The sequence below is a fragment of the Cottoperca gobio genome, chromosome 13, assembly GCF_900634415.1.
Source record: "Cottoperca gobio chromosome 13, fCotGob3.1, whole genome shotgun sequence".
Classification (NCBI taxonomy): Eukaryota; Metazoa; Chordata; class Actinopteri; order Perciformes; family Bovichtidae; genus Cottoperca; species Cottoperca gobio.
Genome location: NC_041367.1, coordinates 12,226,490 through 12,239,057, shown reverse-complemented (window position 1 = coordinate 12,239,057; position 12,568 = coordinate 12,226,490). Strand labels below are relative to the sequence as shown.

Genomic DNA, 12,568 nt, shown 5'->3' with positions numbered 1-12,568 from the left:
TCATTTATTTCACTGATAAAGTTACTACTTACCTTTCAGATCACGATTTTATGTGTGAAACATATGATCAGTTTGTGAAATATGATCCATTTGTACAGATGAAACTACGCAGTGGTAGCTGGTATAAAATTTAATTTCCCCTCGTGGGACTAATAAAGGAATGCTTTCTTTCTTTCTGTACCTTGACAACATTAAAATGCTGCTCACATGTTAATGCATCAGTACAAATATTCAACTATATACTATATGATGACTATATATAATACTATATGATCAACACTCTGAATGGTGCAATTTTGTACCTTTCATGTTTAACTTTTATAAATCATTTTGTATATAGGACTTTTACTTGTAATGGAGTAAGATTTTTACATTTCTACTTACACTTAAGTAAAATACCTTAATACTTCTTTGACCTCTGATTTTCAATGCTTTATTTGAATACACCTATTGCATTATGTATAAAGGACATTATGCATTATGTATACCAGATTCAATTAGTTACAAAGGTCATACACATGTTTTGACACATAAAAGTAAAGAAAACTCTGCATGCTCCACACAGTAAACCTGCCAATTGTATAACCCACTAACAATGAGTGATGCCCTTGAAGACCAAATATCAATATCAATAATATATATTCATATCCTGGCACACCGATAAAAATACAAAAATATAGCTCATCGCTTTGGCCTTCATCAACATTTCATTCATAAAAACATATTGTATTGACTGTGTTATAAAAATGTATAATGGTGGCACACGTTAAAGAGATGTTCTCTCGCTTCACAGAAGTCCTTCTCTCTGGTGTTGGAGGCTCTGGACTATGACAACGACACATCAGAATCAGGTGAAGCTGCAGTGTGTGTGTGTGTGTGTGTGTGTGTGTGTGTGTGTGTGTGTGTGTGTGTGTGTGTGTGTGTGTGTGTGTGTGTGTGTGTGTGTGTGTGTGTGTGTGCGCACATGTATTTTTTGTGTCTGAATGCCTTTCTATCCAAGTGTCCTTTCTATCCCAGTGTCCTTTCTATCCCAGTGTCCTTTCTATCCCAGTGTCCTTTCTATCCCAGTGTCCTTTCTATCCAAGGGTAAAAAAAGGTTAAAAAAGAAATAATAAGCTTGACATTTTCCAACAGACGAGGAAGAACGACAGAGAGTTGCGTGTTTTAATGAGACTTCTCCTTCTGCTTGTTTTTGGTTTGAAGACCTTTTACTCACAACCTTATTAAGGTGGTATCAACAACTCAACTACTAGGATCATCAAAATTGATTTTCCAATTACGAGAAATAGATAAATTAGTTTTAGTTAAGGCCTTTAACTAACCTGAATGTTTTGTGTTTTGTTTTGTTGTACACGTTTCTATGGCATGATCATTTTTATTTGGTAAAACAGATGTCAAAAAGTCAGATTCTTGCCATAACTGTGTTTTGACTTGTAGAGCTGTATTCTCCCTATTATCTATCTTATCTATGCGTTGAGTTTTTCCATTGCGGCAAACAATTCACAAGCGCTTGTTTACGAGTATGTGTGGTTTAACATGAGGAAACGATATGAAAATATCCCTAGAAAGTCTCTTATCCAGACCCTTTAATTTCCTGCTCGTCTCCTTGTTGTTTCTGCTCATAATCTGGAAAAGCTTCCATGACAGGGAATGTGAGCTGCATGCTATAAAAAGCACAACACACACACACACACACACACACGCACGCACGCACGCACGCACACACAGATGTTCCTATGCCTTCCTAATTCCTGTCATGCCACAGTCTTCTCTTTCATCTCACTATCCCCTCAGCCAGTCGTATCCAAAAGATGACTGAGATAATGAGAAACTGGGAACCGTCCTTCTCCTTCTCTGTGTTCGTCTCTCCTGTCCTCCTCCATCTCTCCTTCACTCTGCCCTCCAGCGCTGCTCTTACATCTTGTTTACATTATCTGACGTTTCCACCTGAGCTCCTGACAGCCTTTACATTGGGTCTAAAGCCGTTCACTAGGCCGGCAGCTTAGCTCAGCCCAAACACAGCCGTCCTGTAGCAGTCTGACTGGACTTATCAGGCCCTGCTGCTAATCAGAAAGGATTACAGAGCACGACTGCACCTTCTGAAACAGTCCTTGGAAATAGTGAGAAAATATGATGTCGTTTGAGCACCGACAGTATGACCTTCACTTAGTTTTGTTTAAATAACATGTAGCTGGTGTTAATGTGCAGGGGCGTGCCTTTGTCTATTAAAGGATCATTTTAGTTTATTCCAGTTTTATGTTATTGGTAATGTTAACCTTTTTTACTCACCAGTATTTTCGAGATCTTGGAAAACACAAGAAACACAAGCGGTCCGACATATCGTAAACAGTTGAGCCAGATTATCTAAACCCCTTTATTTGGAAATAAAACCACAAGTGAGTGCACCTGAAATGTTGGTAATACAGTAGTCCCTCATTACAAAGGAAAACTCTTTATGTAACGCTAAATAGGTCACTGTAATGAATGTCGGCCATTAAAATCACTTCCATAAAAGCTTGGCTAACCAAGGCCCACTTTAAGTGATGTGTGAGCACTGCTTAGTTTAGTTTAGTTTTCAGTTTACTAGGTACACCTAGCTGAAATTAATGCAGTTTAATACGACAAAATATCCTACCTTCATGAAGGTTGTAATGTTCAGTTTTTGTGTCGATTGAACTTTATGATCATATTGTAGGATGTATTTGTGGTGCTGTGTTACTATAAGTTACTATTACTAGTCGTATTCTTTGCGTTTGTTTTTACACCAAAAACTGCCCATAAATGGATTAGCAAAAGAACATTGACACAACGGTTTTCTTATACATAAGGATGCCAATGCATGCGTGTGTGCAAGATGAAATCATTGCTCCCTCCCTACCGCCACTAGTGGTCGAAACTCTACGTTGGGTGCTTTTAACTTTTTCAGCACAGTAATGTAATAAACCAGAATTATCTTACAAACAGCGGCAGTTTAATTTTCTCTATGTTCTTCCTTCTCTTCACATATTTTAAGGTATTTTTGAAGGCAGATTTGCTGCTGTGTTCACCCGCGATTCAACTGTATTGACGTAACACTCACAGCCACAAAATTGCCGCTCCCACTGGGCAGAAAGTACAATTCAATATTAGAGACCGGCTTGTCTATAGAATTCAGACCATTTTTGACATAGAGCTTTTATCCAGAGAATCATTTCAGCATGGCATGTTTGTTTAAAAACAAATACAAGACTGCTCTGAGAAATATCCATATAAATTACATATAATAATATCCAGCTGATCTATCCGCTAGAATGGGTATACTGTATTGATTTGTTTCTTCCGGTGATATGGAAGAGCAAGTCAAAATGAGGCGTTTTCTCTCCTGCAGAGTCTTTCTCAGCCACTGTCAAGGGCAGGCACTTCACAGCTGGCAGCAGGCAGTGGCCGACAATCACAAGAAGCCAGAGAAAGTGATTTAAGTCTTCTTGCTACGTGCAGTCACAATTTCCTGTGTGACCACTGCTTGTATCGTGTTTGATTTTCTGTAAAGTGTCATCTTAAAAGCATCTCAGAGCTTCTTGTTGCTGCTGTTTTTTTCCATCTAATATTTGCGCTTCTCTCTCTCTCTCCATCTTTCTCTCTACTTGTTGTTCATTTGGTATTGTGCTATCTGATCTGATCTCACATTATACACCTTCCCCGCTGTGCCGGCTGATAATGTGGTTATTTTTCTTCTCCTCTTATTTTCTGGCAGAGAAATGCTGATGTTGAAATTAGCCCTTTGACATGCCGGAGTAAAAAAATAATGAAAAACTCACAAAGCATGGCAGTAGCGCTATGAGAGAGAGTCAGATTTGACTACAGACAGAGGCCCGTGTAGGAAAGAGCCAAAAGCTGAGCTAACAGAGCGCTCAGCGTCTGCTCTGTTCCCATTGCTCTTTTACTCTCTTAAACACATGCACAAAAACACACACACATCGGCCAATATGTGCCCCTGTTTTCATTCTTTTGTGTCAAACCACGGTGATCTCATCTCTCCATCAGGCAGTTTGCTATGTGTGTGCGCTAATAGCTGCCTCCCTTCCTCTTTGGCTCTGTTTGCCTCTGTCTGTTACACACACACACACACACACACACACACACACACACACACACACACACACACACACACACACACACACACACACACACACACACACACACACACACTGTACAGCCGGCCTCTCTCGTCATCGCCGCTGACTTACTTCCAACAAGGCTTCCTTTTTCTGCATTACTATCTCACAATCTTTCCCTTTATCCTCACCACCATCTCTTAAATGCACACATGCATACATTGAGACACACAGATATATCCACGCACACACATATTCTCGGTGCTTTGTGTGTGTTAATACCCTGTCAGAGGAGATTATAACTGAGTAGGGGATGACAGCGCCTCTGGGAAATCCCCTCCGGGGGTCAGGAGCAGCAGCCACTGCCCCGGGCCTCATCTGGTCCTCTATGGTGTTCAGGCTGCTCTCTCTCTTCTCAGCAGCCCCCGACCCCTTTTCTCTGGTCATAGTCTGCCCTTGTCTGCATCGGTATTTATTCTGATGCTGAAGAATATACCTAAGAAATTCTGGGCTCACTTACACGATAACAAAGATACATTTGAAAATGCCCCTTGTTTTTCTTTTTGACCTGTCCTCAGCAAAATGACTGAAATCACATCTATTTGAAAACACATTGTCGTGTGGACAATAATAATAATAATAATAATAATAATAATAATAATAATAATAATTTGTATAGCACCTTTCATACAAGAATTGTAGCCCAAAGTGCTTCACAGCAAACACATAACAATTAGTATAATACAGAATAAGAGCATTTACAGTACAATAATCACAGTGTTGATGTAAATGAGTCTGAAGTACCATTATAAAAATAGCCGAATTAACTCTCATCATCTCAGCTCTAAATTCCCACTGTAGACTATCTGCTCAGCACCAAACAGCAGACAGACGCAGCTAGAGACTAGCTGGTGACGATCATGAAGCGTTTAGCAGCTTAAGAACCAGGTATTTCCTTCAGGAGTGGTTGACCAAAACAGAGCTAAAAGGAATGTGAATACTGATCTCACATTTGCCAGTGGCCAGAAACTCGACTCCAAGTGATAATATATCTGCGTTGTGTCTACAGCTTCTTCTGCTACAGGTTTAAGAATTGTGTTTTTCAAAATATCAAGAAATGGTGGAACATGTGTTGTAAACTAAATCTAAAAAGTCTTCCCTTTCTCTTTCCTGCCTCAGGTCAATTGATTGAGCGAGTCCTCCTCTCCTCCATGTTGAACCCTAGCGAACAGTGGCAGATGTACCGTCACCACGGACGACCTCTCAATCTGGATTACCGACTTCGTTTCCGCTGCGATTCAAATTACTACGGACCTTTCTGCAACAAGTTCTGCAGGGCCCGCAATGACTTCTTCGGACACTTCAACTGTGACCCCAGCGGCACCAAGGTCTGCAGGGAGGGCTGGACGGGACCAGAGTGCAAAAAAGGTAAGAGAGTACATGACACCATATGTCCTGTATAACCCTCATAAAACCACAGCGAGTTGTCTTTACACTTGAGTATATTTACAGATGAAAGAAACAATATAGCCTGTTAATCAGTGAGCTTTAGTGGTGGTGGTAAATGGATTTTGTTACCTGAGGACGGAAGCTAAGATAACCTCCTGTTGGCAGTAGTTTCACATTTACTATACAGATATGTATAACTTTCATACCATATAGAACTGAATGGAAACCAATATCTGCCTGGATGTTTGCCTGCTGACTGAGATTTACTTCAACAAAGTACATACACTGTATATATTTGGGAAAATATGTTGCTTAAAAAGACCATTCAGCAAATATTTTCCGGTAACTAGTGAGAAAGAAATTTAAAATATTTCCATTTCTTTTCCCACTATCCCTGACAGGGGGTTTCCTGTCCTTTCCAATGTTTCTTATAAAACATTTTTCCATGAGGGTGTCCTTGTTTTCTTTAGCTTGTAGATCTCAAACAACCGCTTGAACATGTAAGAATCAGCCTCACGAGGGTCCTCACTTTCCAAAACACTTTAGGCAGTATATAAGCCAGAAACAGTTCTCACGAAGACAGAAGAACAAGCATACATCTACTGTAAATGTCCAAGCTGACAGCCTTTAGGACTCTTTGCACTGACAAACTGCTGCACATCAGTAAATATGCGTCAGTCAGCCTCAGAGGACAGTGTATGTGGGGGGGATATTCTCCGTCTGTCTGACTGGATGACCTCGCTGCGTGACCTCGGAGCGCTGCCATCGTGTTGCAATGGTAAAAAATGAATGGAGGAAACCATGGGAACCCTGAAGGACACGCGGCTAGTTTACGGACATCCTGCAGCCTTGCCCATCCCGCCCGTGTCTCACGCAAAGTGACTTTCCCCTCAGCAGGTCACTAATTGGACTGCAGAGAAGCAGGAAGTCTGGAAAACTTAGTCAGGGTCCCTCTGTTACCCCCTGCAGGTTACTGACCATGATGGATTTCAGGGAGTTTCTCCAGCTGGAAACATTGAGTAGCTGAACTGTACATGTGAGATTATGTACAATACATAATCTCACAATCAAATAAAGATTTCAATATAGATTGATCAAATAATATTGAGATTTCGTCAAGGTGCCAGTACCTACATGCATCATCTACTTTACCTCACCTATCTCTTGTTGTTTTGCACATCAGCTTATTTCTGGGTTTATTTTGTGTTGAGTGGCAGTGAGATGTTTTCAGTGCAGGTTTTACTGCCCAGTAACTTCATAACTAGTTCATTTTCTAGTCTCTCTGTGTTTTTGCATGTTTTGTTTACAGCGGTCTGCATGCAGGGGTGTCATCAGGACCACGGCTCCTGTACTGTACCTGGAGAATGCACGTAAGTCTGAGGAACGCTTACGCTTAGGCACTTACATAGCAGACACCAGGGTCGATATGTAATTTCAAAATCAATGCCACGATGTACAAATATACAGTCTATTGTAGTATAATGTTTTAATTGTGATATGAAGCCTGCTGTAACTTCCCCAACCTTTTCAAAAGACTCTCTCACTCCAGTCATTCACAGACGATACCCATCCTTTCTGGTTTAGCCAAAAAGCAATATTCATACTGTGTTGTTCTTGAACCTTAACCTGGATTAGAGGTCTGGATTTTGAATCCCATGTGTCTGAAATCCTGCAGCAGCAGGCAGGTGCTGGGTTGCCAACACTGACGGGCCATTTCCACACTGAAATCACGGCTCTGCATTCATTACTAGAGAGATGTGCTGTCTTCGCAAATAGAACTACTGAAGTTAAAAGCTACATATAACCCGTGGCATTATGTATCTGTTGTAAGTAGCCCATACAAACGTTTCCAGTCTAGTTCTGCTGTAGCAGAAACCTTCCCAGAGCAAGTAACAATTAGTGCAACAAGGATCAACAGTTTAAATAGCCATTTAAAGAAAACTAGGTCAGAACAGTTACTATCAATCCCATGAACCCAATACGAATAAACATCTCTTTACTATTCCTCTTCAGGTGTCATTATGGCTGGAAGGGCCTTCTGTGTGACCAGTGTGCGACGTTTCCCGGTTGTGTGTACGCAAGCTGCGCCGAGCCCTGGCAGTGTGTGTGCGACGTCAACTGGGGAGGACTGCTGTGTGACAAAGGTCAGATATGGGACAGAAGTTGAATGTTTTGAAGCCCGGATGTACTAACATGGGGATTTCAGTTGTGTATGTTGAACCAATGAGTGCCACACACAACCACAATTATTGTTCTCTCAGGCACAAAAACTACAACTGACTGTTTAATTTTAGGAAAACAGTGGACTAATAATAATAACAATAATTCAGTGAGTTGAAAGTCGCAAAAACGTATAACAAGCTTAGTAAAAAAAGCCAGTTGACTATCTGATAACTGCCCAGACATCGACGACCCAGTGTGTTTATTTTTATCTTCATTTCTACCCTTATGGCTTGCTGTTAGAATTTAATAGCAACAATTTTTTCAACAGCTAAACTCTATACGTAGAGAAGTCTGTCATCCGCGTAAAGATGAAAGAGGTTTGCCCTTTATTGTATGTTTGTTAAGAACTCGGTCTGTGTGTGTGTGTGTGTGTGTGTGTGTGTGTGTGTGTGTGTGTGTGTGTGTGTGTGTGTGTGTGTGTGTGTGTGTGAGAGAGAGAGAGAGGAATATTGTGTGTGCAGTATATTAGCTTGTCAGGTGTGGTTCTTCACACACCTTCCCATGCATGGCGGAAAGACACAGCTCCTTCAGGGCTTCACCTTCCATGCTTTAACTTTTCCCACCACACTGTTGCAAAGTTCCTCCAACAATATCCCCGAATATAACAGCCCACCTCCCACCTATGTCCCAGTGTGGGAGCTGGGATCCGGGAGCCCACGGGACGGTGCATTGTGCAGAGGAAAGGTGATAGCCTTGGGTAAGGTGAATGTGAGCGGGGCTGGGCTCTTAGCTAGGTGGGGTCCTAAGCTGTTTTTGTGTATTCAGAAAGGCTCTGTAAAGAGATGTGGTGAGACAAAGAGACTCTGGGCACGGAGAAGATCATTAGAGGAAGCTTTAATCAGCCTCAACACTGGAGTCAACTGGCCCTGCAGCTACTGGCTGAACAGTCAGCACACTGAGCCAACCTGGATACACTTCAGCCTCTGTGCTGTGTGTGTGTGTGTGTGTGTGTGTGTGTGTGTGTGTGTGTGTGTGTGTGTGTGTGTGTGTGTGTGTGTGTGTGTGTGTGTGTGTGTGTGTGTGTGTGTGTGTCAAACTGAAGTGAACCTGGATTTGCATCCTCATACCTTTTATCTTTTGTTCCCTTTATCCTTTATTTCTCTGCTGTTTTGTGCTGTGAACTGAAATATAAAAGATTATTTTAATCATACTTTTTATGGTTTCAGATCTGAACTACTGTGGCACCCACCAGCCCTGTAAGAACAGTGGGACCTGCACCAACACAGAGCCAAACGAGTACCACTGTGAGTGCCAGGAAGGTTTCAGAGGACGCAACTGTGACATCGGTGAGTGTGTACATACGTAGACTTAACACACATGCAGAACTGTATACAGTAAATAATAAGAATAAGAATAATAAGCTTTATTTGTGTAGAAAATATGAAAATACAAGAATTGCAGCCCAAAGTGCTTCACAGCAAAAACATAAAACATAGTACAAGATAAATCTGTACCTACACATTCATTCTTTAGTTGACTTCATACAAACAGACATTTGCCATAACAAAAATGTCACTCCATGCCAACATGTTTTATGTTTTAGAAGTATTATGTGATATTCATATAAAAAATAAATAAAATAAAAGTTGAATGAAATCTGTTTGCTTCTCAAAACACAGAGAAAAAGAAAGAAAGTGGAAACTTCTCATTGTCATCTGTCTGTCATTCTTCTCTCGTCAGTGGAACATGCATGTTTGTCGTCCCCGTGTGTGAACGGAGCCACCTGTGTGGAAGACCCGACGGGCTTTAGCTGCACCTGTACCGACGGCTGGACCGGACACACATGCACTGATGGTGATTGGCAATGCCAGCCACACACACTCTCTCACTCACACACACACACACACACACACACACACACACACACACACACACACACACACACACACACACACACACTTAGACACACACCCACTCCTCAGGCACAAACAACTCTAAGTTAAGGACCTTGGCAGTGTGAGATTTTGTCTGTGATTGGATCAAAGCTAGTGAGTGACTAATCAGTCCAACAGAGGATGCCTGATCACAAACAGCAATCAGTGGTGTGTCTCGCTCTTTGTGTGTGTGTTTGCGTGTGTGTGTGTGTGTGTGTGTGTGTGCATGTGTTCGTGTGTGTGTGTGTACATGCATTTTCACATGTATTTGCATTGCCAAGAAAAGGTGAGGTGGAGCATCTTTAATCAACTCTATTGATTTGTAAACAGAGTTGAAACGGTGAGTTAATGGCAGTGAATCAAGGGTTTATTGTCTATTGTTTTTCTTTTGTTAGACATAATGTCCAGACTTTGATCCAGATGAGGTGGATTAAAGTGAACAAATGTCAGCAAAGTGCGTTACAAGCACCTGATCAGACATATGTTGCTGTAGCTCAGTTGGTAGAGTGGGCTCTCCTGACCCAATGTTGTAGTGTTGAGTAAAACATGTAAAACACTGAACCTCAAATTGCTCCTGATGTAATGAAAAACAGTGGGGAAAAGTACTACTTAGATCTGAAACACAAAGCAGATGCTGATAACTTTACAGGTAGGCTACCTGCCACAATAAAGGAACAAAAGTAGAAAAGTTGCAAGACTTTTGGGAAGTGTGTACTATCAGCACAGTCTCTAATTCCACACGTGAGAATTTGTGCAGCAACATCCGGTCCCTCGAGATGTTTGTGCATGAGAAAGAAATAAAAAGTTGTTTTGGGACCAAAGTGTCAGCCAAATGAATGTAATCTTATCAGATTTGTTTGGAATCTGAGACCACTGCTAAATATTAAAACAATACACACTTGTGTTTAGAACAGGAATGACATGTTGTTGTTGGCATTTGTCCACATCAGTTGTGGTGACATTTTGTTTGCTGTACAGACGCCAGATGTTTCTCCTAAAAATATGCTAGACTGTCTAACTTTGGCCCCTTACTAAGACTCCACTGCACCAGCTGCTCATAAAAGATGAAGCAATTCTCAGCCACAACAATGACATTATGGCATGCAATCTGATCCAAGACAGTTGTAGAGTTTAAAACTGATATGTTCAGATTGTATTCTGCATCACAGCAAAATAATTTACAAAGATTCTTTATTGTTTATCTTGAGATCAGTGTGTATGTAGTATGTAGTATGTAGTGTGTAGTATGTAATATGTAATATGTAGTATGTAGTATGTAATATGTAGTATGTAGTATGTATGTAGTATGTAATATGTAGTGTGTAGTATGTAGTGTGTAGTATGTAGTGTGTAGTATGTAATATGTAGTATGTAGTGTGTAGTATGTAATATGTAGTATGTAGTATGTAGTATGTAATATGTAGTGTGTAGTGTGTAGTATGTAGTATGTAGTATGTAGTGTGTAGTATGTAATATGTAGTGTGTAGTATGTAATATGTAGTATGTAGTATGTAGTGGGGGTATGTAGTATGTAGTATGTAGTGTATAGTATGTAATAAGTAGTGTGTAGTATGTAGTGTGTAGTATGTAATATGTAGTATGTAGTGTGTAGTATGTAATATGTAATATGTAGTATGTAGTATGTAGTGGGTGTATGTAGTATGTAGTATGTAGTGTGTAGTATGTAATATGTAGCATGTAGTATGTAGTGTTAGTATGTAATATGTAGTATGTAGTGGGTGTATGTAGTATGTAATATGTAGTATGTAGTATGTAGTATGTAATATGTAGTATGTAGTATGTAGTGGGTGTGTACATGCTCTTTAGTCATTGTGGGTTTTTTGCAGCAATCTGATTTCTTAAAGATGGAGTGCACAACTTTTATCTCCCTTCTATTGCAGTGAGAATAATTACTATGTGGGAAGGACCATTTTCACATCACTCTTGTTCACCACTTAGCTTCATTCCAGGTGGCCTTGTTGTTGTGAAAAGAGCCTCTGTGTGTGCCCTCTTGAATTTAGTCCTTTGTTTGTTTTTCCTCACGTCCGTTTCTTTTCTTGTGCACTGATTAGCTTAAACTGAGCAGCCAATCAGAGTTATTTCTATGCCGATAGTCTCTGCTGTCGATTTAACATGCTGAATCTTCCGCGGAGAATGTCGCTCATGACAGCTAGACATTGAGCAAAGGCCGATATCGGCTTGATGTGTCAGGGCTTTTAGTGACAGAGCAGCAGCTATGATGAAAGGAGTGAATGCTCCAGATAAAAAATTAACTATGCGTTCAGAGGAAGGTTTAAGTAAAAGAAATGTGCAAAGGAAGACTTGAAAAAAGCGCTCCTGGGGGGCAGGGGACATGCGGCGAGCTCACCTGCAGGCAGATGTGCGCCAGCGCGGGAAAAGGTCATCACAGACAGAGAGCAGAGATACAGATACAGAGAGCTTTCACGGCCGGCGATAGACTTAATCAGCATTGTGTGAACTTGTTTGGTAAGGGCTTGTAAACAAGACACACTGTTTCTGTGATCATCAGATCAGTAAAAGATCTGAGAAACCTGTTATTTTGTCCATGTAATCCACAAACAGGGTTTATAAGAGTGCATGACAAAGACTTAAGACAGTGACAGCAGTGTGGAGGGATAGCGTAGTCATCAGGCCGAGGTATCTTGACTTTTACTTTCACTTTTTCGAGTCAAGGTCAGAAATGCTGGATCACACATTTCCCATAATCCGATCTCTGATGACTGTTGGGGTTATATGTTTTTCTATTTTTTTTCTTTGTTTTTACTTTGAATTGTTATTTCTTTGTTTTTATGTCGACAACCGTGTTATCTTGCTGCTGCCTGTCTTCGGCAAGACACTCTTTATCACAGGCTGAGCAGTAATAACATTCACTGTAAGTAGAAGTCTAAATAGATGAGCTTCCACAGA

The 12,568-nt window shown here is 40.8% G+C and overlaps 1 protein-coding gene across 2 annotated transcripts in view; it reads left to right on the top strand.

Moving 5' to 3' along the window:
• The window catches only part of LOC115018214 (protein jagged-1), a 41,356-nt gene that overhangs the window by 20,835 nt on the left and 7,953 nt on the right, over positions 1-12,568 (top strand). The window contains exons 3-8 of one of the 2 annotated variants that reach the window (XM_029447103.1): positions 794-851; positions 5,274-5,522; positions 6,853-6,913; positions 7,557-7,687; positions 8,933-9,052; positions 9,447-9,560. In XM_029447103.1, coding sequence (XP_029302963.1) covers positions 794-851; positions 5,274-5,522; positions 6,853-6,913; positions 7,557-7,687; positions 8,933-9,052; positions 9,447-9,560 — 733 coding nt within the window. The remainder of the gene's footprint in view (positions 1-793; positions 852-5,273; positions 5,523-6,852; positions 6,914-7,556; positions 7,688-8,932; positions 9,053-9,446; positions 9,561-12,568) is intronic. The other variant, XM_029447105.1, reaches the window with a different exon arrangement.